This window comes from Papilio machaon, chromosome 15 (assembly GCF_912999745.1).
Source record: "Papilio machaon chromosome 15, ilPapMach1.1, whole genome shotgun sequence".
NCBI classification, from domain to species: domain Eukaryota; kingdom Metazoa; phylum Arthropoda; class Insecta; order Lepidoptera; family Papilionidae; genus Papilio; species Papilio machaon.
This window is the reverse complement of record NC_060000.1, coordinates 8,113,039-8,139,173: the sequence shown is the minus strand read 5'-3', so window position 1 is coordinate 8,139,173 and position 26,135 is coordinate 8,113,039. Positions and strand designations below refer to the sequence as shown.

At 38.1% G+C, this 26,135-nt stretch overlaps 4 protein-coding genes across 8 annotated transcripts in view; 2 read left to right on the top strand and 2 right to left on the bottom strand.

Annotated features, from left to right (window-relative positions):
• Nucleotides 1–1,057: 1,057 nt before the first annotated feature.
• Nucleotides 1,058–2,914, bottom strand: LOC123721743. The gene is made up of 2 exons (XM_045681392.1): nucleotides 2,910–2,914; nucleotides 1,058–2,378 (listed from the first exon to the last, which is right to left on the bottom strand). Exons 1-2 carry the CDS (start codon nucleotides 2,912–2,914, stop codon nucleotides 1,058–1,060), a joined length of 1,326 nt encoding a protein of 441 aa, XP_045537348.1.
• A 3,008-nt stretch (nucleotides 2,915–5,922) lies between these two features.
• Nucleotides 5,923–6,643, top strand: LOC106713125. The gene is made up of 2 exons (XM_014505835.2): nucleotides 5,923–6,205; nucleotides 6,317–6,643. The coding sequence occupies exons 1-2, from the start codon at nucleotides 5,930–5,932 to the stop codon at nucleotides 6,641–6,643; spliced, it is 603 nt and encodes a 200-aa protein (XP_014361321.2). The 5' UTR covers nucleotides 5,923–5,929.
• A 2,986-nt stretch (nucleotides 6,644–9,629) lies between these two features.
• On the top strand, nucleotides 9,630–13,976 carry LOC106713239 (aquaporin-11). 2 transcript variants are annotated; one of them, XM_014505979.2, is made up of 8 exons: nucleotides 9,630–9,913; nucleotides 10,033–10,126; nucleotides 10,974–11,157; nucleotides 11,579–11,701; nucleotides 11,800–11,951; nucleotides 12,350–12,488; nucleotides 13,083–13,184; nucleotides 13,463–13,976. In XM_014505979.2, exons 2-8 carry the CDS (start codon nucleotides 10,076–10,078, stop codon nucleotides 13,690–13,692), a joined length of 981 nt encoding a protein of 326 aa, XP_014361465.2. In that variant the 5' UTR covers nucleotides 9,630–9,913; nucleotides 10,033–10,075; the 3' UTR covers nucleotides 13,693–13,976. The 2 variants fall into 2 exon arrangements, with proteins under 2 accessions (XP_014361465.2, XP_014361466.2); XM_014505980.2 differs by lacking the exon at nucleotides 13,083–13,184 and having other exon boundaries at nucleotides 9,634–9,913; nucleotides 13,463–13,972.
• Nucleotides 13,977–19,909: 5,933 nt separating this feature from the next.
• Nucleotides 19,910–26,135, bottom strand: part of LOC106713242 (GTP-binding protein RHO1) — a 46,473-nt gene continuing 40,247 nt past the window's right edge. For all 4 annotated transcript variants that reach the window (XM_014505983.2, XM_014505984.2, XM_014505986.2 and 1 more), the window contains 6 exons: nucleotides 25,348–25,532; nucleotides 22,992–23,079; nucleotides 22,398–22,507; nucleotides 21,875–22,045; nucleotides 21,624–21,755; nucleotides 19,910–21,505 (listed from right to left, as the gene is read on the bottom strand). In XM_014505983.2, coding sequence (XP_014361469.2) covers nucleotides 21,425–21,505; nucleotides 21,624–21,755; nucleotides 21,875–22,045; nucleotides 22,398–22,507; nucleotides 22,992–23,079; nucleotides 25,348–25,491 — 726 coding nt within the window. In that variant the 5' untranslated portion in view covers nucleotides 25,492–25,532 and the 3' untranslated portion in view covers nucleotides 19,910–21,424. The remainder of the gene's footprint in view (nucleotides 21,506–21,623; nucleotides 21,756–21,874; nucleotides 22,046–22,397; nucleotides 22,508–22,991; nucleotides 23,080–25,347; nucleotides 25,533–26,135) is intronic.

The window sequence follows — 26,135 nt, the reverse complement described above, 5'->3', positions numbered from 1 at the left end:
GTTATGTGCGTATGGTCGACACTATGCCGTCCATTCGTTAATTCTCATACAAAATTAATTCGATAACTTCACAGGCGTCACTTGCCAAACTAATCATTCTTAAATAGACACACTATAGTTGGCGTTTTATGTCATATCCAAAGAGCATAGAAAAGTTTATATTTTCGCAGATAACGGACGCTGGTGAATCAATCTAAAAGTTTTTATTAAGTGTAGTAGACATCTATTAAATATTTAGGATTTTAGTTTTTACTAGAACTCGACTTTGTGCCTGGAATTAAATAACGGACTCGTAACCTGTAAATGCAAATAAATAAAACTAAAATATTGCGCAAGATCTGAACGTTTTATCGGGATAAAACAGGCTAGCGAAACTTCGAACAAAATTATTTTGTATGAGTTTGGCGGCGTTTTCATGGCTGCCAACCCTTCTCATTCCATCATAACGCGTTCTTTTTTTATCACAACTGACATATTTGACTTGAAGTCCTAACTTAACTAAATTATTTAAAAATTTATAATTTTTAGTTTTAATTGAAATTGTATTTTCAACTTTAGGTCTTAATAATTTTATATGAAATGCCAACTAGAAAACTATTTCTGAAATGCGAGATATGCGGTTTTTGCTTTTGCTCATTTAGGTTCAATGTCATTAAACAATAATTTTATAATTAAAAATGTTTTAACTTTGAGCCTAAATGTAAATTTGTTTTAAATATTATTATTATTTAATATTGTAAGAAGGATCACCCTAACCACCGCGTATTTTATCGATATCGATATCCAGATATCGATGATCAGTGCACTTCACTATAGAGCTCTTTATATTGGTATCCATGTTTTTTTTTCGTGCGTCAGAAAATTTAAATAAAACATTTATATTCCGACAAGTATTTGCCGCACAAATTGAGGAAATGAAAATTGTTCTAAGTCCCGACTCTCACTACGAAGTAGTTACATACTCTTTGGGATAAAATAAAACCATATAATTGGTGTTACCTTATATTTTAATATTTTTGTGCAGCAGTACACATAATTGGATTCTTACCTGAGACCATTAGGGTTTTTTTTTGTTTACTGCTACTTCTAGCACAAATACAAAAAAAGATAAAAGACAGCCTAAAGACCAAACATAGATTGCTCCTGCTATTTGCGAAACTGTTATTGCGCATCCAGATTCGCATGTGTAACTATTGACCATAATGTTAGAGTTCGCGCTCTGTGCCTTAGCCTCGATTAACAAACCGATTGCCTCCAGATACAGACGATCACAAATTCCAGCTTCAAAAAGCCTTTGAACAATTTTCTCAAATTTATCAGAAAACGGACTATTTTTTCTAACTATCATTTCATGATACATAGTGACAATATTTTCTGCCGTTCTAAGCACCCGCGCCTCGTGGTCCACGGCGGTGGCGGCTTGAAGCGAGTAGAAGTATGCCTCGGGAATGACGGTCAGGCCGCTGTGAACCATCGTCTTCTCTTCGCAGTCTTTAAAGTGTGCACAGTTTTCTGATTTATTCGCAAAAGCCAAATACTTTTCGTCTTCCACAAAAAATTTTGAATCCATTATTAGAAAAGCCGTTCGACCAGATTCCATAATTTGATCATTAGTTTTAAGCATCGCGGGAGGTTCGCGAATCGTAAAAAATGAATACAATTGGACACCAATATAAGCCGATAGATGGAGACAGAGTATTAAATAGGAAACGCTTAAAAGTCTTTGCTTGAAAGTAGTCGAATCTTGTAAGGATGATGTGCCCATCAATGCGCCCCAGCCATTTAGAAAGGTGTTTCGACAAGATACAGTGACGTGATCGACATTGCAGAACGTTATCCAGATGAAGCAGTAGCAAAAATAAAATAGAATAAAAATGTAAAAACCGCTTATTTTAGTGATGAGGGTCTGCCAGGACACGGGGTCTCTCTGGACGGCGTACACCCAGACCACTACCTGTCGGTTGTAAATCCCTGAGTAGGAAACCAAATCTCCGTATATCCTGTACAGACCCCCGGCGCAAGCGTCGAAGGTGCCGTTCAGAAGGAGGGGAACATATTCAAGATTTTTGTAAGAATTATCGTCTACGCTATAAATGTAGTATAAGTTTAGAGAGGCGTTGAGGTAATGAGAAATTATTTTGATAATTTCTAAATCGGAGCCCCGGATCTGGGATTCGTTAATCGGCTGTAGATTTTGTAGAGTTTCTGTGTTGTCTATAGATGAGTAAGGGTACGATTTTGCCATGCCCACATTAAACGGACACTTTTCTAAATTCTTAATTTTTTTATCAGGAAAAATAGTTTCTTTTACCAATTTACCTTTAAGACACGTGTTTATCGGTGTTAGCTTTGCTTCATCATCGTAATTGCATGTGTTTCTATTAATTTTTGGAACAGTTGTCAAAAATGTGTATGTTATGTTAAACAAATCTTTTACTATGAAAGTAACGTCGTGATGTTGAAGTTTATAAGCAATCTTATTTAATTGTTCAAAGGATTTTTCTTCAAATATTTCATTAACAACTACTAAATATTTCATTTCTTGATTAACGGTTTCGTTTACAAAAGATGATATTTTTTTAATGTCAGTGAAAATAAGTATCAATAAATTTTCATGATTCTTTATAGCATTAGAGTTTTCAGATTGTGTAAGCACCAATTGCAGTACATTTTCCTCAGCTAATATTTTAGCAGATTCTTCAACATGAGTATCTTCGTAACGACTTTCATTCTGATTTATGATAGCAATTGTTGGTTTTCGAAACGTATCTGTGTTCGCTATCTCGGCAATACATCTCGCTAAGGATGCATCGTGCATCAGTTTGTTATCTTGCACTAACATGTCCAATGTACTACATTCTGGTATAACAAGTAAACACATGAAAACGTAAAAATTCTTTTTTATGTACGTCATTGTCCATAACATGTTACATTTGTAATGATTTTATTCATGGTGTAGTTTTAAACGCATGTGGTGCTATAGAGCTTAAGATTGTTAGAAACGACATTATACTACAGTGAAAAAAATCATTAATGATTAGAAGATGTTCAGTGATATAACTGTTAAAAATATTAGCTTAATAATAAGTTATAAGAAAAACCTTAACAGTTAGTTTTATTAAAAAATCAGATCAATTTTATCCACACCAAAAAACGTAACCAAAAAAGCAGAAATAATGATCAAAGTTACGAAAAAGGTAGCGTAGAAATTCTTCATCTAATTCTAACTCTATTTTAAATTAATAGGTTTTTAATAGATCGCATTTAAGTAAAAGCTAGGTTATGAAAACGTATTCAATAACAAGAACATGGAAAAGCTTTTATGGTTTTACTTTATCGTTATTTGCGCTTGATGTTCCTTTAAATACTTTCTTTGATTGTAGTAACAATAGACGATTGTCTTGTTTAGTATTTGTTTTAACAAAGATTCACAGAAATACGATAATTTCGATGACAGTTATGGACAGCATTCGACTCTACTTCTTATTAACTGAGTACTACTACTGTAACTATTAATTTTAAGTTATTACAAAGGTTCATTACTATACTTACTCTGTCTTAGTACATTCTACTAAATTTTTCTTTAATATATAATCCTTACTAATATTATAAATGCGAAAGTAACTCTGTCTGTCTGTCTGTCTCGCTTTCACGCAAAAACTACTAAAGCGATTTAAATGAAATTTTGTACACAGATAGTATAGAGCCTGAGGATGGACATAGGCTACATTTTAACGCGAAAAAGGGGTTGTAAGGGGTTGAAAGTGGGGGTGAAAGTTTGTATGGAATTATTGTCATTTTTACAGGTAGAAGGTTGAAACTTATTTTCAAGGCTGCTAATTTGATAAAAATAAATATGAAATTAAATTTTTGTAAAAATTTTATCCCCAAGGGTGCTAAATAACAATAGGGGATGAAATTTTGATTGGCAATATGTTCGGTTTTGGTGAATGTTTTGTTTAATATGCTTTGCTGTAACCCTTACCAATATTTAGTCTAGAGCCTGTGGAATGACGTAGGCTACATTTTAACGCGGTTTGAAAGTGGGGGTGAAATTTTGTATGGAATTATCGTTATTTTTACAGATAGAACCTTGAAACTTTTTTTCAAGGCTGCTAATTTGATATAAATAAATTGACATTTGAAGTTTGTAAAAGATTTACCCTCAAGGATGCAATATTACAAAAGGGAATAGGGGATGAAAGTTTGTATGGGAATATACGATTTTATGTGAATATTTTGTAAGTTGAATATGTTTTGTTGTAATTTTTTATAAGTTTAAGTAAAATACCACAACAACAACAAAATTCATGCCAGTAACCTAGAAGGGTAGGTAGAGACCCAGGACTAGATATTTGGCGCGGTCCTGGCACACCTCTCTCTATGTTCTTCTACATCCATACATCAAATCATAGCACGTCGGTTAAGTAAAATAATTAGCCTAAAAAAAATCTATCCGAAGACAGAATTTCACGCGGACGAAGTCGCGGGCACAGCTAGTCAAATTAATAAATTGTTTATTGATTCTTCATAACATTGCACGCGGATAAATCTTTATACTTATCAATCAGTTTTTTCATTGTAAACAATTAATATAAGAATTCATTTGCCCAGAGAGGTGAATCTAGCTGCTGTCTGCGTTGGAGTGAGATGGCATAGACTACGGATGCTCGGCTGAGGGTCCAGGAACTCGGTTCCCCAATGCTGCTGCCAATCCACTCCGCCTGACAGTTCGGTAATCGAATTCCCGGCGCGATGTGGCTCTGTGTAAGTACTCTAAAGTAATAGACCCGTCACACGGGGCACCATACAATCAGCTCGAGGATTCATTCATGTAGGTGCGGGCAGAAATACTAAGGGTGGTTAAAGCTTCCTATTAAAGCTTCTTGTAGTTAACGGCAATGACTACGACCAGAGTAAGTAGACTATTCCTCGTATATTGTATCTTGCCCGTTTTACACAGAATGGTATGCAATTTAAACCGACCATGTGTAACTACAAAGCTATCGCAGATCGATTAAAATTTCTTAAAAAAAATATCGAAGTATTTGGTTAAACATTACGTTTAATATTTTAAATGAAGCGTAATTATGTCGACTCTTCAGAGAGAAAATCGTTCACGGTCGCTGACTTTTTCAATTTTTAATAATGGCGCAATCAGATACTATATTAAAATTGCGAATTGAAATTGACTCCGACGAAAGTATTGGAAGGTTGAACAAATTTAAATGTATAGTAAAAAAATCGAGTGCTGTTCATTACGAGAAGAGTATGGATGTCTGATGTTGACGAAATTGATGTACTGCGAGTACTATGTAAACGTTACTAACTTTGAAACAAACAAATATGATAATAAACCCGAGGAACTAAGACACCTGCATTAGCTCTGTGTCTGCGTTGAAGTAAATGCTAATTTTATCTAATTAAATTATTTTTCCGAAATTACCATAAAATTTATTTATTTTTTGTTAGTTTGGTTGCGCTCACTCGCTACGTTGCTAGTTACTACAAAAGCAGACGGCCTAGCACGAATGTTAGTGAGAAAGTTTTGGAAAAATTTGTCATACATATTTTTTCGATTTCGGTACTAAGGTTCGAGACGCAAATTTCCGTGCTAGGCCCTCAGAAGTCATTTAATTTAGCTCATCACAATTATCGCCACTCGATACTTACGTTCTAACTTAATAATAAAAGATGTTATAAGACTTGATATGTGTACAATTGCAAGGCTTTACAGTAATGTACAATTTCACGGTGTGTAAATAAACTGTTTAAACCGACGGAGATAAATTGAAATTAAAAATTGAAAAGATGACTTAACGAGAACTGTTACACGCCTTTGATTGAATTTTAGTCATAATTAAACTACAGTATTCTGATAATATTGTTTGCGAAAGGCTTTATTTACCATCTTATAAAGACATTCGCTATGTTTCTTGGTAATTGTCATTTTATGATTTATCACTATTTTCCCGATACGACAATGGTCACTTGCGATCGGCATTACGCGTTACTCTTGGTGGTCGGTGCAGGGCGCGCGGTGAGGGCGCTGGGGGCGCTGTGGGCGCTGACAGTGCTGGCGATGGTCGCGGAAGGCGCGGCTTTAGGCTCCTTGACGGCGGTGTTCGACGTGTTCTCTGAAGATGTCATCGAGAAGCAGAAGGCCATGAACAGGGGCTTCAGCGATAGCGACGGAGTCATCGAGGTGAATGGTTTTTGTAAAACGCTTATTGTTTGTGTAAGTTCGTCGGCAATACTGACGAATTAGTTACTTTAATAGAGACGGTTTTATCACGATTGTTTGACCATGTCTTAGCTGCTGAGAGAAGAATCCAGATATCCTTGGGAAGGAACCCGGCGAAGCCTAGCGCGACCGGCCGTGGAAGTGGGCCCCGGCGCTTTCAAGTCGGACCCGGTATCGCTCTCCCCGCAAGCGCTCAAAAAACAACTCGAACATCTCATCCAACTTCAACAGAAACTTAACAATAAAAATAAAAATTTGAATCCTTATACATCTTTCTATAAGGCCGGCCACGCATCTGCAGTCCCTCTGGTGTACCGAATGTCTACGGGCGTCGGTGGTCGCTTCGGTGTTCCCGCCGCTTCTTTACTCCCTTCTTTTATAAAAAGACATCATGTTTAACTAAATCACGAGTGGACAATTGTCACGAAGGTATTATCACCGTCATGAAGTCACAGACCGCTAACTTTATTATAATTCGACGCCTTATTATTAATATTTTCTTTTAAAACAAAAAAAGGGGCAGCTTTAAATTATTCAAGTTAGGTTAACTACACGACTACTGCAAAGAAGAGCTCTGGTGAAGTGACGACGATCACTCCAATTTCAATTCGCCAATTTTAGGGACTCAATCTGGAATAACAAATCGAATGTAAGCTGCAGGAATAATTATTGCCTCTGTATTTAAAGTAGGGTTGCTTAGAAATACTAGATTGTCTACTACATCGTTACTACTTGGTAAAATATTTAAATTTAACACGTTAACTGCGGATTGAGGCAGAACAGGCCCAAAGCGTGACTTCTCGCTGGTGCGGCAGTCAAAATCGGGTTGTTTCGCTCTGTGCGGGAGGCTACTAGATCAGTATTTCTATGAGTACGACAAAGTCAAATATATAGAAATGTTTCTCTTGCGATATCTAGCCCAATGGCGTAATTAGATAAAAATGAGGTCCTACAGGCCCCAAACGCACTGAAAAGAAATTAATTACGCCTAGTGCGGATTGAGGTCCAATCTATCTCAAAATTTGTAGGCCTCATGGCCGCACTGCACGAAGCGCGGGCGGCGCGGGCGCCGCGCATCCTAGCTTAGTGTTGTGGAAAGTTTCGATAACGTTTCGAGTTTCGAGGACGTTTTGGCAGGATTTATTAAAGATTGAGCGTAGAACTTTATTTTAAAATCCTTAACGTTTTAAACCAATAATACCAAATAAGTCAGATGAAGTACTCATCTGACTTATTTGAAAATGTTTATTGGAGTTATGAGAAACTATGTTGACCTCGGTAAAAATTTTACTTATACCATACAAATCTAAATTACTGCAACTTTGAATTTTAAGGGGGTGGCCTGTGTCTATGAGGAACCAAAAGTGCATAAATCGGACACAGAATGTATTTACGAGCCAGAAACACAACACTAATAGCCAAGCTACTATTAACTAATTCTAACTTAATACGTCTTATACTTAATATAACATTCGCACGCACGCACGCACGCACATTCACCACTAACAATACTCAATTATCATCATTATTTTGTTTTGCACAGGGGTGTTGCCTTAAAATATGTGCTCAGTTGTGGATTATTCTTCACTGTTATTTTAAGCAAGTCACAGTTCCATTCGAAGTTTAGTCCATAGTGGCAATTTTTACCATTGTGTGCTGATCATCGTTTTTGTACAGAGAACGTTGAATGTTTTTGCTGATTATTCGCTGAGACCAAGAAACAAGACATATATTAGTATGTTATGCTACTAGGTAGCAAAGTTAATTATTGCGTGCGAGGTGGCATTGTTCAAAGGCGACCTCTACAAGAAAACCGAGCAACCAACAATCATCATGCTCCCTCATACGATGTTTTTCAACACTTGTGAGTAAAAAAAAAGAAGTAAACGCAAAAACACTTACGAAATCCAAAATAAACAACAAAACTCAAATTAAAAAAAAAGGAAATTTCCTTTCCTTTCAGGTATAGTAAAATAACTACGCGCTAGGGCATAATTTGTACCATATATGCCTAAAATCGATGAACGGATAAGTACACGCACAGACAAAGCCACGCACACACACACACAAACACACACACACACACAAGAGATCTAAAATATATATTTTATTTCAAGATTTCCTATCGGCAGATGTGCTGATAATTTGTTCCAAAGAGGTGGTCAAAGAAAGCGCTGCGTAGGATGCTACGAAAAATTAAGATTGACATTGAATGGCACGCAAGCTGCTAAGAAAACTAAAAAAATTGTGACTTTTTGTGTCCAGTGTGACAAATCTTTTTGTTTACCATGTTTTAATGAAAAACATTTTCAGTGATTAATACTCAATAAACATTTATCGTAACTACAACTCTCTTTTAATCCCATCACTAGTCGAGGCATTAATTGACCTTCCTTTCAGTGCGATTTGAGGCAGAACCGATGACAAATTTTTAATTTTACTTTATTCATTAACGAAACGTCCTAACTCCAGGCGAAGCTAGATTCATATTATGCACATATTTAAGTTCATAAGAGTGAAGTTTCAAGCAAATATCGTCTAATTTGGACTTTTTAAAAATGTTTTTCGAAAACATAATTTTGTGAGGCAGGAGAGGCCTCAATAGCACTGGAAAAAAGTTCAACTTTGCCACGAACAGACCTCAAACGCACTGGCTGAAAGTTCCGCCAAAATGGCCTCGCAGCTAACGTGTTAAAGGAAACAGTCCAATGCATTGTTCACTCCATAACTACAAGCTTAATGTTATGAACAATGAGGACTAAAAGCATTGGGTTGTAACTAATTTGATTCCGTTTATCGGTCATTAGTCTTGTTATGTCAAAAGCGATTAAAATTTAAAATATTTGTATTGATAGTCGTGCAGAAAAAATGCTTCGTGTTAATGTGGACAAAGCAAATACGTCTTATAGCGCGGCACGTTTTACTCAGTAAAAACACTACAACGAGCAATATACATGTTTACGTGGCACGTTACATGTATTTATATGTTTACATGCTACTTGGCGGGCAGTACTCATGTGCAGTCTACAAGAGTGGATGTAACATTAGTCTGCCACACGCATAGCCGCACAGCTGCTGGTACCAACTACCATAGAATAACGAGGAACTAGAAAACCCTTTCGATGTCAATGTCACGTTACGTGATGGGAACTAATTTTCCCGCCAGCTCTATTATGCATTTTCTGTTTCATCGTCGTGTCATCGTCTATTAATTAAGCCTTCACGGACCTTTCATAGAAAACTTAAAAAGAAGAAGAATCTTTGAGAAGAATCTTAAAAAATATAGAATTTGTTGTTTACTTGGTACATTTAGTCTATGTTACCCCATGCAGTGGACATATTTAGCGACAACGTTTCGTGCATATTTTTTAGCAAGTGGTGTGTAGTAAGCGCACGCACGTGTTGGCCACATTGGTCGAGTCCTCACAAATAATTTGCTCGCTATATAACAGCAGGTCGGGCGCGGCGGCTCGTAGTGCTGCACTGCGCCGGCGGCTAAATTAAGCCCGACCTCGCGCGAGATGCGCGCGCGACCGTACGCCTCGCCCGCCCCGCGCTCCTGCTCATCCAGAACTCCCACATATTATATTATATCAACGAATTTTCCGACCGCATCTCAAACGAATTGGCAGTTTTCGAATTTCCCGCTCATACCTAGCGGCTAGCATGGTAAGATTTTGATAGAATATCTACAATGTTAACGGAGATATAAATAAACTAACAATTGGCGGATGAGTTTGGAATTGTGTAATTCTACACCTGACTAATTGTGGATTGTTTGTTTGCAGTTTGTGAAGTGATCTGAGTGATTTGTTTTGTGGAGAAGCCAAAATGAAGTTCTCTGTAGACGTCTTGGGCGTCTTCCTCAAAGTAGTGATAAAGGTAAGCTTTGTTATTAATACGTTGGCCTGGGAGCGGGAGCGGTTATGTCCCGCTGCACCGCAGTCCGGCCGCGATGCGCCTCTCCTAAAGGTCTGGGTCGCAGCGGCGTCGCGCTCGATCAAAGATCGCTTGAATCACGTTACGTAAATGATTTTGCTTGCGGTCAGCTGTTGCTGTATAAATGACAAAGTAGACTCTGATGCAATTCCTCAGCTAACGTAACTCTGATGTAATCTGGACGAACAAGACACTTTTTTTTCTTTAAATGTTTTTGTACATTCATTACCTAAGTGATAAGGGATAAATTTGAAGAGTTGTCAAAGATGTCCTGAAGAAAGAGAGTTTATTCAAATAAATAATTTAGTTCCTTCTAACAAGCGTCAGCTAATGTTTGGCACGGATTAGTTATGAGTTATGTGTAAGTCATAATCATAATGCACTCTTATTGGTCACTCGAGTTATGCACGTTGCTCGGCGGGAAATCACTCGAAAAGGAAAAGCGACGCTTCTCTATTTATTTATTCCATAAACTGAATAAATCGCTTTTGACTCAAAAGCAGTCGGGTGAGTAGCACGTTTTTCAGTGTTTAAAAAGTAACGAAAAAAGGCTAGTAAAAAAGCATGACCGTAGTTAACACGCACAACAGATGCGCATGTTATGTGAGGAGGTCGCACAGCACAGAAGAAGCCGTCACACTCTGCATGGCATGTGACCACGTTATGATGTCATGTAACACCTCGCATGATACCCACCTAATCTGTGTTGGAATAGAAATTTACACTAAGGGCATCCCTTAGAGATGAAGCGATATGTACAGCGGTAGTTGAGTGCAGTTGTCGTGCGCAGATCAACCGAGAGACGTTCGCGCCTCTGGTAGTGTCGGCACTGTTCATCGTGCTGACGTCGCTGCTGGCGCACGCCGCCCGATCTGCCGCCCGCCGCCTTGTAAAAGATGCCTTTCTGCGGCTGCTGCTCGAGGAGGCCATCGCCGCCGCCGAGCTCTGCGGATGTTGCTTCGAACTAATCATTGGTAAGCAAAATTGTTAGTAACAATGTAAACTGAATAACAATACAGCTGATTTATCATATCAATATAATGTACTTACACATGTGTTGATGGCTTCCGGGACTTGCGTCGATCCAACAATCAATTGACGAAATCACAAGAAGCCGAGATTGTAATCTGATCAGATCTGAGTCATTCACTGCTCACTGAATGCTTGTGAACCAGATCAGTGACATTCATTAAATTTTATTAAAGAAATTAGTATTATCAGAAATAAACATTTTTTGGAATTAAATCAAACAAGTCTTATATCTTATTTAAAAGCTGGAGTCCCGGGCCGGCCATATTGGATTTATTTAAATGTGGGATGTATCATTCACTTAGAGATCTTGCCATAGCTTATTTTTTTGTTGTGTTTGTTGAATGCTGTGTATATTGTGTGCAGTGGCGGACAACTTTGGTGTAGCAACGTATGCGGTGTTCCTGTTCGTACTGACGTGCTGGTGGGCGCTGAGCTGGGGCGAGGCCACCGCCTGCCCCTACACGCATCTAGAGGACGTCATCGAAGGTCACACACTCATAGTAGCACAGTTCAAACTCGACTTTCTTGCTAAAAGATTTTGTTAAACTTGTTAAGAAGTTACAATTTATATTAACGTATTACAGGAAAGTGCGATATCCGCGCGGCATTGCTGAAGACGTGGGCGGAGCTGGGGGGCGGGTTGCTGGTGTTCAAGTACGTGCAGATGTACTGGGCGCTGGAAATTTCCGACACGCATAAGGACCGCGCCTACCAGGAGTGCACCGCTGACTTGCAGGTCACAAATAAATTAGAAATAACATCACTCATAGTTAAAAACAGTAAAAGCTATGATTTGTGAATGAGACTTCTAACAAAAAGATATGAATTTGTTAATAGAATGGTGTGAATAAAATTGTGATTGTTTTGTCTAAAGTTTTGATGACTGGGTACGTAAATTATCTAAATCCACAAAAAACCTATTAACAAGTTGCACCAGAATATTAAGATCGGTATTTTGAAATAATCCGATTTACTAAAATTGGTGCCATATAATTGTCGTCCTTTCCAGACAAGGCTGCATTTTTTTATAGATGCAAGTTCAGAGTCCGTTAGGGCACACTTTATTAAGATTAAAATATGAAACTAATAACATCTATGTACTAAAATATACAATTATGAGGCTGCATGTTGCAGGTGCCGGCGCTGTACGGCGCAGTGGTGGAGGGCGCGGCGACGTGCCTGTGCCGGCTCACCTCGCGTGCGCTGGCGGACCTCAGCCCGCGCTTCGCCACCGCCATCGACGCCTTCATCGGCACATCACTCGTCGTCGCTGGTAACTAAACTGCCATTTCTCTAAAACTATACACTTTCCTTAATACACTACTTACTTTTTCTATTAAATCGTTATTTAATATTTGTGGAAATTAACCAAGTTACCCTTGTTCATATAAACTACTGTATTTCCAACGCTTCTCCTGCTTTCACGCTTCTTAACATGTTTCCATCGCACCCACCTCGTTAATCTTTTCACCAGGTTCATCAGATCTTCACTATATTGCCTTTTTGCTCACCGATTACTTGAAACAATTATTTTAGCCGACTTCAAAAAGAAGGAGATTATCAATTCGACTGTACTTTACTTTTATGTGTGTTACCGCGATGCTCCGCCCCTGGTGGTCCGATTTTGATAAAAAATATTTTAATTCTATGGTACTAAAGAGTAAATCAGGCGATAATTTTATTTATATCGCTGATACATTTTATTACAACACAACATGAAGCTGTTAATTTGCTGTCAGGGTCGTGGTCTTCATTTTGCACACGGTATTATTCTGTGGACGAAGAAACAACATCGTCTGAGTACCATATTATGAGTTTGAGTTATGTGGGGGTGAGCGTGAGTGGTGAGCGCGCTGGCGTGTTGCAGGCGTGGTGGCTCGGGACGCGGTGCTCGAGTACCGCTACGAAGACACCGCGCCCGACGCCGACCTCAGCGTCTCCCTCCTTTGCAAAGTACAATTAGGAAAAGGTACATCGATGTGGTGCTCACCGAATGTATCGCTAATAATATCTCTCACGCGCGCAACGACATCGCATGCTCTTGTACTTTCTGCCTCGTCCTCATTGCGTAGTTATAATCAGTCAATAACCCTCGTCTCCGGTAGCGCTTCTAGCTGTGCCCACATTGATATGACGCGGTACTCACAGTGAACGAGCATATACTAAAGAATACTGCTATTCTATTCGTGTAATCTTATAAATTGGTCTGTGGTAAAATTTAATAATAGGCTGTGTTTGTGTTGTCAGCCTTTGACTACTCGGGGGGCTATTTCAATCCGGTGCTGGCGACGTCGCTGAAGGCGGGGTGCGCGGGACACTCGCTGGCGGAGCACGCGGCGGTGTACTGGGCGGGCGCGGGCGCGGGGGCCGTGCTGGCGCTCTACCTGTACCGAGTGCCGGTACTGCAGCGGCTGCTGCGCTGCTCCGGCACAGTCACGGCCAATGGGGACTCCTTCTGGCCGGACAAAGAGGACTAACACGAGCGCAAACTATCGTTAATATTGCTAGTCAAATTGTCAGGGTTGCAAGATTTCTTGTATTTGTAATTGTTTATTTATTTTAAAAACCAAAGTTCGGAAACCTATTTTATTTTAGAATGACGTTACAATTTCTACTCACCACTGTTTATTCGATAATTTTATAATAAACTCTTAAAATCAACTAAAACAACTAAAACCAACGAGATTATAATTCTAATAAGATAAACTTTTACTCTCAAAGATAATGTGTAAGCGATGTCATGTCGTGGTGGTATCAAGGTACATATATGTACCTATATATATATGTATATATTATGTAAGGTAAACTTTACGCAGATGTCAATTGAAAATATAAGTGAGGTGCTACCTCAAGCTAGTTGCTAGTTTTTTTTGCTAATATTCGTGTGGACTGAGGGCGCGGGGAGTGTCCCGGGGAGGGGGAGGGGATGTTGTATGATCAGTTGCTACTACTACTTTGTTGTTGACGTTTAATATAATAACATGTGACAATATTCTAGTAGTATTCAATAGTTTTTTGAATTGTGAAAATCTGTAAGTTCTAAGTCTAGGTGAGAGCTGTAATTTTTTCCTTTAATCAAAAAAAAATCAAACCATCTACAGGTTAAATTTTAAAAGGTTAGATCAAGGCAGCGAGGGTTTGTATCGAGGGACGCCTGAGAATTCGGTTAATTAAAAACTCCTCTCGAGTTTATGTTGACCTGTTACTGTGGAATTGAAGAATTAATGAAAAAAGTCGACGTGTAACATTGTGACACTTTTCATTTAAAAAGTTTTTATTACAGTGTATTTTAAGTAAGTACGGCAAGCAATAAACTTGCCATTTTCTTGAAAGACGTGTAACTATGTCTGATTTAATTATGTTCGTACGATAAGATATGTCATAGCGCGTGGCCGGCTTGGGTTCACGGTTCGCAGCAGTGCGGTGAGACGTGAATTGCAGTTTGTTTGCAGGTACATAAATACATTATGCACACCTCTCCTGCCTGGATATTTGCAATGTTGTGTAAGTTCTTGATACTAATTCTATACAAGATCAATCCTAAAATTACTATTGTCGTTCAGTTATACACACGATTTGTAAGTCAACAACTCTTGATGTCTGCGACAGCGACGATTGATTGGCGGTGACGATTTAACATAACCGAGCAGGGAGTCATCGCTTGTAATAAACTTAAAATGTATATTAAGTTGACATAGAGAAGTTATAAAAAAACAGTGACAAACTTTTCCTTTGTGAGCTCGCGTTAAATTAAGTGATCTCATCAGCGTCTAATTTTTCCAGTGCAATTACAAACGACAGAAATAAAGTGCGCAGTTCCGATAGAGATCGTTACTCAGAAAGTGGTGCCGCTGAAGTTGGCGCGGTCCCCGGCGATAATACCTATGATACCAGACAAGGAGCCCATCATACCGCCCAGCAGGCGCGAGGGAAACCGACGGCACACGGGTACAGCAATGGTGTTTGACATGGGTTCCATCTCGCCAGTCGGTATAAGAGGTACGGGAACTAAACAACATTGCTCAGATTGGACGAAACAATGGCAAGGACTACGATCACAAAACCCATCCGCGGATGTTGCCTGCGTGTTACTGAGACAGGGCGGCTTGCCTAACACAAAAATCCTGCGTCCGGATACTGTGCGAGATGATAGCAGATTGTTGTATTTTGTTATTTTAAAATTAAAGCAGTGAGATGCTAGTTTCCCTTCATCCTAGTTCCCATATTTAAAAATTGCAGTAGGAAGGCAAAATTCCAATCTGACAGCCTAGGCGTGGGCAGACATTAAAGCGCCCCCATTCCTGCAAAAATGGCGATGAGCGCAGGCAATCGGCGCGGTTAATTGAAAATTTGATACAACCACGGTGTTTTTAATTTAGCCGATGTAATCAAAACTTGAGTGCAGAGTATAGAATGCAGGCAGCACAGAAATTGCCCGCGCATTTAACTTGTATCAAAGATGACACTTCAATGCATATACTTTTGGCCCAGTAAAGTATACAAAATGATAATACTTAAATGAGTTAATTATTGATTTGGACCAAAATAAGACTCTTATGATACATTCTGACAGCGAATTCATATAAAAGCTAATACTTGTTGAACTCTTCATACCGGTACGTGACGAGCGTCACTGTATAAAGTTTTTTTAAAATATATATATGTATTTGTCTATCTTTACAAAATTGTGTAATATTTAAAGTTATGTGAACAGCACCGCGTCAGGAGCAGCAGGAGTTCGATCTCTAATTTTTTTTTGTTATAAAAAAACTTTTATCATAGTTGAACAAATATGATGAAGCAGATATTCGCATTTATTTACCTCGCTATTTTGTACCTAACTAATGAAATAAGCTACAAGTTAGAAGTACAGTTATTTGCTACCGTTTCGCGGCAGTTTCTGAAGGCTCGTTCCTCGATAAAGCGAGTAACAGACCACAATTTATTATACAGGATTATCTTATCTCGACCGCCACACGCAATTATTCTAAAGTTGCAAAATAATTCGGTAAGGAAATGGTAACATGTAAAGTTTATAAAGGGCTGTTTGCGTCTTTAGACCCGTCATTTATAAAAGACGTCAGATATTCCTGCGTCCATCGACTATCGATCATATTTATAAAAACTAGAATTGCAGTACTACTAAAATACTTTTCAATATAAAAGTTGTTCGTGATACGTACAACGCAGTGAATTTTTCTCTAGCGAGGTGAACTAAAGTTAAATTCTATATCAAGACAACAAGCAACAACTTCACAAACTTCACGTAGGTATCCGCTTACTTCTACAATAGTTGAGTTGTGCAAACAGCAAACAGTACAAATTGTAATTATTGATCTTCAATGGTCCAAAGCGCATTCGATACAAAAAAAACAACGCGTACTCGACGAGTACATACAGTACATATTGTACCTGATTTGTCTAAAGCGCTTACTAATATATTACTCTGTTCTCATTTTGTTAAAAAGTGTAATATTAATTTCTATTTATCTTCTAATTAGCCTAACTGTACTGTAGTTCTCTTGTTGCAGTCTTTTAGGCCGCAATAATATGTACAATTTATACAAATTATAGCACTTAGCAAATTGCGTTGCAGGATTATTATACTGCAACTGCAGATAAAGCCGTGTACTGGTTACCATTGTTTCCTGCAACTTTATTTGAGCCTAATAGAAAAACGGTTTTCCATCCTTCACTAATCTAGCCTATATTAATAAAATACAGCAATGCAGTCAATAGCTACGGAAGCGGCAATGCTGACGCAGGATTGGTTAGTTCCGCTCGGACTTGATGACGTTGCAGCATGTCTCTGATTATCCTAAATCCATAATATCGCCTAGCTATAACGTAATTCGCCACCTACTGTTGGCAGTTTTTTAATCAAATTCGTACCATTTCAGTATTAATTGCTTTAAAAACAATTAAAGTTAATTGAAAAAACAAAGCTATATTTTTTGAAATACAATTACTTTGAAATGTTTATGGTATTCTCATCGAATTGAGTTTGTAATTTATTAACAGGAAAGTTAAATTAATTGAAATATTAACGATCTGACCCAGTTGCGGGCGGAGACTTTCGTTGACAATATCAATTTAATATTGAATTTCCTCTCACTCTCTTTCTTAATTTATTTGTATTTGAAATTTGGCGAGTTTCCGCAACACTGTCGCGCCACTAGTCGTCGTTTTTGTTTGACAAACCTTGTATAATAACACATCTTATGGTGTAACACACCTGAGCATCAATACATCTGCACATTGATTTCTGTTTCATCATGGATTTGTTATAAAGTAACAAATGACTTACCACTTATTTATGATCATACAGATAAAATAATTTAGCAGGTCTACAACCAGCATAAGATCATTAAAGCATGTGGTGGCATGCTTAAATGATTCAGCTACTGTTACTGTTAATATTATCTATGGTAGAAATGGATTGAACGAAATATTATATTTTCCAATAAACATGAACTTTAACGCTGAATCAATTTGATCAAAATTTCATTTCATAAAATAATTCATTGTTTACATAAAAACAGCGGCAAGCTTTCAGGTGAACTCGGCCTTTCATAGCGCATGAACTGTAGAGTTTGGTAAACACAACGATGCGAACCAATCCTATTTTAAAAATAAACACAAACCGAATGGGAGATAGTTTGACGAGTTGTAGTTATTTGTACAGAGCTGTATGTGCGGCTCGATATACAGATCTGTAATTATAGTAATAAATAGATCTTTTTCTGTGTTTGATTCAATAAAACTATTTGTAATGATTACATTATAAATGGTTTATATACACTAAGATTTTAATATGGATTTTTATCAATAATTATGAAAGTATCAGCATGTAAAAGTTGTATTTAAGACATATCTATGAGAGTAGGTTTTTATGATGATTGAAACCAATTGTATATTGTTACGTCTTCGAACATTAAAATGAGAAGACGAGCTTAAATTCTATCTATTCATATATTATATAGAAAATGTAAAATATAAAAGCGTAGCACTAAAAACTATATAAAAATTGTTTGTTAAAATATCCAAGCTGCAGGATTTGCAACAAACGGTTATTCAAAAAGGCTTAGAGCTTTTACAAAAGAAAGAACAAAAACAAACATAAAGATTCACTGTACAGTTATATGGTTACAGAAATAATCAGCTTATAGTTGAAATAAAAAAGATATTAAGTATATAATTAAGTATTCGGTTGATTTTATTTTCAATCAGGGGATGAATGGAGACTTTTCAGGTTTCCTATAATGTTGTTACGAACATTTCTACCAATTTTCATGCTCTATGCAAATTAATATAGCTTCACTAACATAATTTGATCTAATTTGACCGGAACAGTAATAAAAATAATTTATTTTAGTTATAATGTTATAACATGCATTACTTAGCAAATTTTTTTATGCAATGGTTACGTCACAAACACAAGAGTACAATATCCCAGAGATAGCCGCAGTCATGTTTTGTAAAAACCTAATCTCGAGAAATTGAAGCCTCATCTGTGCTACGCTCCGCTCTAGTCAAGCGCTACGCTCTACGCTACGGCAAGCGCTACGCTGCGCCATGTAAACTCGTCGTATGCTTGAAAAGAGATATGTGGTTTTTAGTCCGTACAAAAGCTAGAATTCCTTTATAGTATGCATGGATAATATTTTCTATTTAAAATGTTATACAGAGTGAGAGATGTTATCGAGTCGTGGGGTCGTTAAGTAAAGTGGTGGACGAAGAGCACGCGGCGGGGACGATGAAAGATAATAAATAATGTTTGCATCTTTAACTCAACTGTCATTGTTTGTAAGAAACATAAATCATTAACAGTGTTACTAGAGAACATCACATGAATCTGAATTAGACAAACATCTATTTTATTCTTTCTTCTAACAAACAGTATGATAAAATAAAACAGCAATAAAAAAAACATCGAACGCTATATTTCTTAGTCTAGAAACAACATTTAAAATGACCTAAATAACTGCCTAGGGTAAAAGGAACATGTTTAGATCAGGGCTCCGCTAAAACAAATCCACAAAAAATAAGACAATATTAAATACTTCACACAGTTTCGTATCCTCCAGCAATTTAAAACACAGGAAATTTAAACTAATCTCACTTTTATTTTAAAAATTAAAACAAATATTATTATAAATAAGTTTGTGTGTATTCATTTTAAATGAATAAAATAAAATTGTAAATAAACCTAAAATAAAAGCGAGATTAGTTTGACATGAAAAGAAAATATTGTAATGAAAACCAAACAATGATATGTACACTTTCTTATTAAATAAATGTTTAGGAATTTCGTGGACAAAATTTAAAGAAAACAAAAACTAATGCAACGTGTAATCGCGTGTCATTTCGGTGGGTTTGGTGAATTTAGCATAGCAATAATTTTGACAAAAATCACAAAATTTTTGCTTTATAAAAACAACTCGTATGTTATTTAAAATGACGTTGAAAAATTTTTTTTTAAGTTTTAACTTTTGACATTGCATTAGTTTTCTTAAACATAACAAATATTGTTGTAATTGTTTTAAAATATTTAAATACAACAATGACGTTTACTTCATAATTAAAGCTAACATTGAATTTAAAGCTTGATATCGACTTGTTCGATACAAAATCAAAAGTATAATAAATAATATAAATATTAACTATTAATTTGTTAAATAATTTTTCATTAATTTATTAACACACAATTAGAACCATAACGTTGTCTTCACGACGGATTGTTGACGTTTAACAGTGGGTTCCCACTGCCGCAATACTTGTACGCAAATATTACTCTCCTCTTTTCATGTTATTTGAAAAAGAACAGTATTTTGTCGAGGTGTTTCCGAAGTGGAGACTCACTGTTGTACGTATGTACAAAAGGCGTACAACTAAATAAGAATCAATTTGTAAAACAAACACAATGCACTTTTGCTCGTAATATTAGACTTCATATTGCAAACATTAATATTCTGCACAACTTACATTATAAATATGTCACAATTATATAACTGGTGACTGCAGCGAGGTGACGCCGCGCTGTTCACATTTTATGTTTTCTTCTAAAGTTCGATTGAAATTAACAAATATTTGGTTATTATCGTTGACTTTGGACTGTAATGAATTGTTTTCACTTCGTATAAAATTCTTATATATTTCAGAGCCATACTGCGCCATCGTTATTGTACAGTGAGGAGAGATCGACGGGATCCATTACATTGTACAATCATCAAAAGAACGATTGCCGAAATGACATTTTTATATCTAAAGAAGTTTTTTTATATAAAATGTACAATTAGATAGTTATATATTAAACATCGAGCTAGCAAACAATGCAAGCGACACCGAGCGTTATGAAACGTACAAAACTACAGCAACAGCCGGCACGTGGACGTGGCTGTCCGCCAGTGGACCTCCTTAGTTACATATGTATGTATGTATGTATGTATGTAGTATTGTCCGTCATTGTGCATTCACTTATAATACGATACATTACGTATTGCTATCACAAGTCCTCCCTCTCCAACCCCCGCCCTCTTATTTACAAAACTAACTTGGTCCTACCAAAACAAATGTGACAAATTTGCAATTTTAAAAATTTCACAGTACATAATATTATATTGTATTCTCGCAACGCGACATCAATAGAAAAAATTACTTATTGTATATGAAAACACATATCTTTCTACGCAATGTAAATTGTCTTTACAATAAAGTATACACTGTAAATACCATATTAACATCTAGAAACCGTTCCGTGTGTCTGTGTGTTGTGTCTCTCATCTCAGAACCTCCCACTCCAATCGATTCTGCTTCCTTCTGCGAAGTTCCTATATATATAAAGTGTATCACAGACTAGCGCGCGCACTCGACCACGCTGCAATACTCGTATTCTTTGTCGACGACACGTCATCGCGCCGTGTCCTAGTCGCGCTAGTCAAAACGAACTTTGTTCCACTTTCAATAACACTATAGCGTCCAAATGCTTCAAATAACTTATTAAGTATAAAGTTTTCAGATATTTAAAACATCATCATCACCAAATTTGAGCTTTTTTCGATTTATGTATCTTAAAGTGTTACTTTAGTACTCGTGCAACTGTCGACAGATCGGGGAGACGTCCCCGCGGGACATCGAGAGTGTTGTGCGAGATGTGTTGTGTGTGAGCTACAGGTCGTGCGGCCACCTCGCGGGGTGGCCGGCCGCGGATCACATGACGCAGCAGCTGCGCGCGCGTCCCTTCAGCTCGGCCTTCAGGTCGCGCTTGCTCTTGCTGCGGCCCACTTGCTTCTGCACAAACCACAACAATCACAAATTACAGTTACATCAAGTAAATTTATTGCTTACTAGACATTACGGCTGACTGTGCGACTACTCAGACGAGTGCATCATGTCTGCGTGTGTGTACCTGCTGCTTGTTGAGCTTGCCGAGCGCGGCGAGAGCGGCCACCTCGAAGGCGTCGCGCACGCCTTTGCCGGACGCGCGCGACGACGTCTCCACGTATGTCGTCGCGCCGAGCTGCCGCGCCACCGCCAGCGCCTGACACATTTTATAATTTAAACATCTATAGTACCACCATATTGATCATTGGCAAAGTTTTATATAGACCACGACGCTTTGTGAAGCCTATCGCTGGCTAGAAGCTAGTGAAGTCCTACCTCCTCGCTGGTGACGGGGCGCGTGCGGAGCTTGGAGAGTACGGTGAGCGTCTCCTTGTCGTGACGCAGGTCCGCCTTACAGCCGCACAGCAACACCGGCGCACTCCCCGCGCCCGCCGCGCCCCCAGCACCGGGCGTGCACCCGCCATGTGTGCGCACCTCGCGATACCACTGATGGCAAAAACATATATCGTTGGTGGCGCAGTTGTTAAGCTTTACCGGATCTGACCGAAATCTTTATATCCAGGTTCGATCCCCGCCATGCACTAATGTCTTTTGTACATTGATCTGACGTTGTTACGCTGAAGGAAAACATTGTCATGTAATCTATAAATATCTGAGAAGAAATTCAAAAATACCGCACTGGACCCGCGCGGTTGACTAATGGCCTACACACTCTAACTTTTGTAGGCTCCGAGACCCTCATTGGAGACATCATAAATATAGGAGATTTCTGCATTTTTTCTAAGTAGTCGAAGTAGTAAGTAAACTACAAGCGCATAGTTATTTCCGTGTGGCGCACCTTGGCGGCGGCGTTGTGCAGGGAGTCGGGCTCTGCGATGTTGAAGCACAGCATGAACACTTTGGCATCTTGGTACGCCAGCGGCCGCACCGTGTCGTACGCCGTTGTTCCTGTGTGCAGATAAATCACTTACACATTAGTCTTTAGGCTACTTTGCTGTTATTATGAGGGCCCTAAGAATCTATGGGCCCCTTGAAAATTTGCAAATTATAAAATCATTACAAAAGTCAAAGTGTCCACTTTGTACAGTGCACTATTAATAGTGATGGGAGTAAGTTCCGCGACCGCAGACCAACGCCGATGCAGCTTTGGTGTAGAGTTGCCGCCAGGTTATAGTGTGATATCTTATACTGCTTGTATTAATTACGTGCAAAATAGGTACAAATAAACTTCTTATACCACTGAGATGTACTAGCTATATCTACTCTACTACCTACACTACACTACTACTACTACACCTATATCTACTAGCGTATTTATTCGTGGATGATTTCTCCAGTTAGGTCAGGTTTATTACAACTTTAAATATTTCTTCCAAAATCTCTAACTTGATTATGTTAAGATGTGATTGTTGGCGGAGGCGTTGGTTGTTACCTGAGGTGTCCCACACAGAGAAGCTGACTCTGCAATCGGCTACCGTGCACGTGTACGCATACTTCTCGAAGCCGGTCGGCGTGTACGCCTGGAACAATATGCGAAGACATACTTCAATTATACTGCTACGTATGTAAAAAATAAACAAGCAACATCAATTACACATATTATTTAACTGGGAACGCTGCAATATCGGTTTCAGATGTATCTAAGAACTGTAACTGTTGGTAAGCTCAGTCCCCTCTCACCTGCACTAACACTCGTACTAACAACACGCACACAGTTACCTTGACGGCAACAATAGCAAGCATTAGCAAACTGCTCTATTATTGCGTATTATTGTCACTGTTAATAAATCAACCATAAACTACGGCGCAATCTATACGCTGAAGCGGAAACGCTTTTTTTTTTCACTATTTCCAAATTCAAAATTTAACTCCTACAGTTTTACACATTGTCGGAACTGAATAAAAATGTATTTTTATATTCGGTACGACAAAGTGCTACTTTTAATGAAACAACAGTTCATTTTAATTCAAAGGAAAAAGCCGAGTAATAAATTCTTATAACTTTGTACAAATTACAGTAATTAATTTTATTTAACCAGTTAATCATATTATTTTGATACGTTCTCAATTACAAATAACAGATGTTTAACTTGAAATGTTATTTAGTTTAAAAATTAATTTTCGTACGTATGAAATTAAATTTGATATTTATTCATTTATTCATAATGTTCTTATTAAATTATTCCACCAATGAAATTAACAAGGGATTTAATTTATGACAAATGTCATTAACCGTTCGACCTATAGCTCTTCGCCCGCGCCTTGGCCCGTGTGAGAAGGTTGTAATTGCACTGCCCTGTAGACGTCTGTAGCCTGTAGCCTGCCATATACCGGCTTCTTGTTACATTCACAAGATGTATCGCCTCACTACTCTTACTACAAACTGGTTTCGCAATGATATTTCATGTGACTCACACAAACTATTCCACTACTATTGTGTCATATAGAAAATTGCGTATTTATAAACAACGTTATAACAACTTACTAAATATTAATTTAGGGGTCTAAATTAAACAACTTTATATTTTTTTTTTGGAAAACAGTGCAATAAGCAACGAATGCAATTAAAAGTTGCGGTTTAAATATTATAACGACACAAAAAATAAAACAAGCTTTTAAATTTGGAGCGCATGCAGAAAGTTTGCAATTTACAACAAAATGTACAACAAAGTGTAAACACAGAAGTTTGAATACAAACGAAATGGAGACAAAAAACTGAGCGCGGAGAAAGAAAAACGAGGCTAACATGAGCCGAACAATCTGATCTGAAACAATGTTGGCTCAATGCTCTATCTCACTTACTCCATATTTACTTACAATGTGAGTGAGCATTAATTAAATAATAAATAAAAAACTTTCAGACACGTGTCCCAGTTAATTTCGAGGTCTGTGTACACGACGCTGTCGTCACGCGTTGACATGGAGACTAACCTGAACTGTAAGCCGAATGCACTCAACTTTGGTTACATGTAAGCAGGTTAAGTGATGTAAAAGCTCGCTGTCGGTGTTTGATGAAAACTACATTTAGGCACATAATCGCTCGAGTGTACATCGTGTTAGCGGGAACAGAGATGATGATGTGCCTCTTAACACATTCACGCGGTACATTTGCGCAGACGTTTGGCTACGCTATCCCGTTGTCATTTTTTGGAAATTGTTCAAATTACAATTTTAAAACAATGTTATTGATTGGGAATATCTTTGAAAGTCTTACTTTTTCATAACTTGAGAGCTAATTAGACGATCATCGAAATTTAATGCGGAGTATATCCGTATACGTATATCTTACGGTGAAGGAAAACATCGTGATGCAACCTGCACATATCTGAGAAGAAATTCAATGATATGTGTGAAGTCAACCAACCCGCACTTGGCCAGCGTGGTTGACTATGGCCTAATCACCCCTAAAATTAGGGTAGGCTCCGAGCCCCTCGGTTGGGACATACAGTGAGCTGATGATGATGATGATGATGATGATGATATCCGTATACGAGTTACGCTACATGTGTACACCAAAACAACCGAGAGATTTAATAATAGTCGAGACCACACGTGGTGGACGCGACGTGGGTCTTTCGCGACCGTATTCTGTCGAGTTCGCCACACGTCGCGGTCGGTATACTTTGGTTTGGAATTAAAATAGCGGAAGATGATTTATATTGTGCTAGAATAAGTACTCTGACCCCTTTCGGCAACTGTAACGCACTATTTGTGAGGTAAATATGGGTGACTGGATCGTAAGATTCTGGCGGTTGCCTCGGAGTAAAATTGGTAGTAGATCGGCTGACCTCGAGGAAGGTGTCGGAGACAAGGCGCTGCACGAGCGCAGTCTTGCCGCACTGCGAATCGCCCACCAGCACCAGCTTGACCTCCTCCTGCGCGGGAGGCGTACCCGCGTCCCCGCCCTCGCTGCCCTTCTTGCCGGACCACATCGCGTCCTACGCCCTACGCCCCAATCCAGCTGTCTTCTGATCTGTAGACAAGTTGAACAATTTTAATAAACTCCCACAAGTAATGATAGTTTTGAAGTCGGTATTCGAATCCTGTCAGACGATTACGGGAATTTTCTGAAAATCGATCACCATATTTGTTTAAAGTAAAATTTACTAAAAAATAAAAAATGGTCTTATTTGCAGTTGTTTGAGAACGATTAGAGGATTACTTTTCCTTTTCTACTAAAGAAGAAAATTCGATGATGGTGACACACTGCCGCATCACTGACACCAGTTGTTAATGAACAATCTTATACAATTGTATTAAACACATAAATATTCTTAATAGGCGTACGGTCTTTAAGGTTTTATTTTTCAGAAAGTGTGCAGCTTTCTACTGGTCTTCTTAGTACTGACATTTTCTTTAAGGACGCGAATTCTTTTCGTCGCCGCCTAGCCTCCGCCTCCGCCTCCGACGGACATTATTAAAGTAAAAGGAATTCAATTTATTTAAAAAAAATCTTCGCTGTAAATGGGTGTACTGCCATTACGAGACTCTTTAGGTCTTATTTCAAGTTCTGTAGAGATTCCTTTAAAAGCTCTTGAAATGAATATTACGTTCACGTCGCTGCGACTGGCAACTT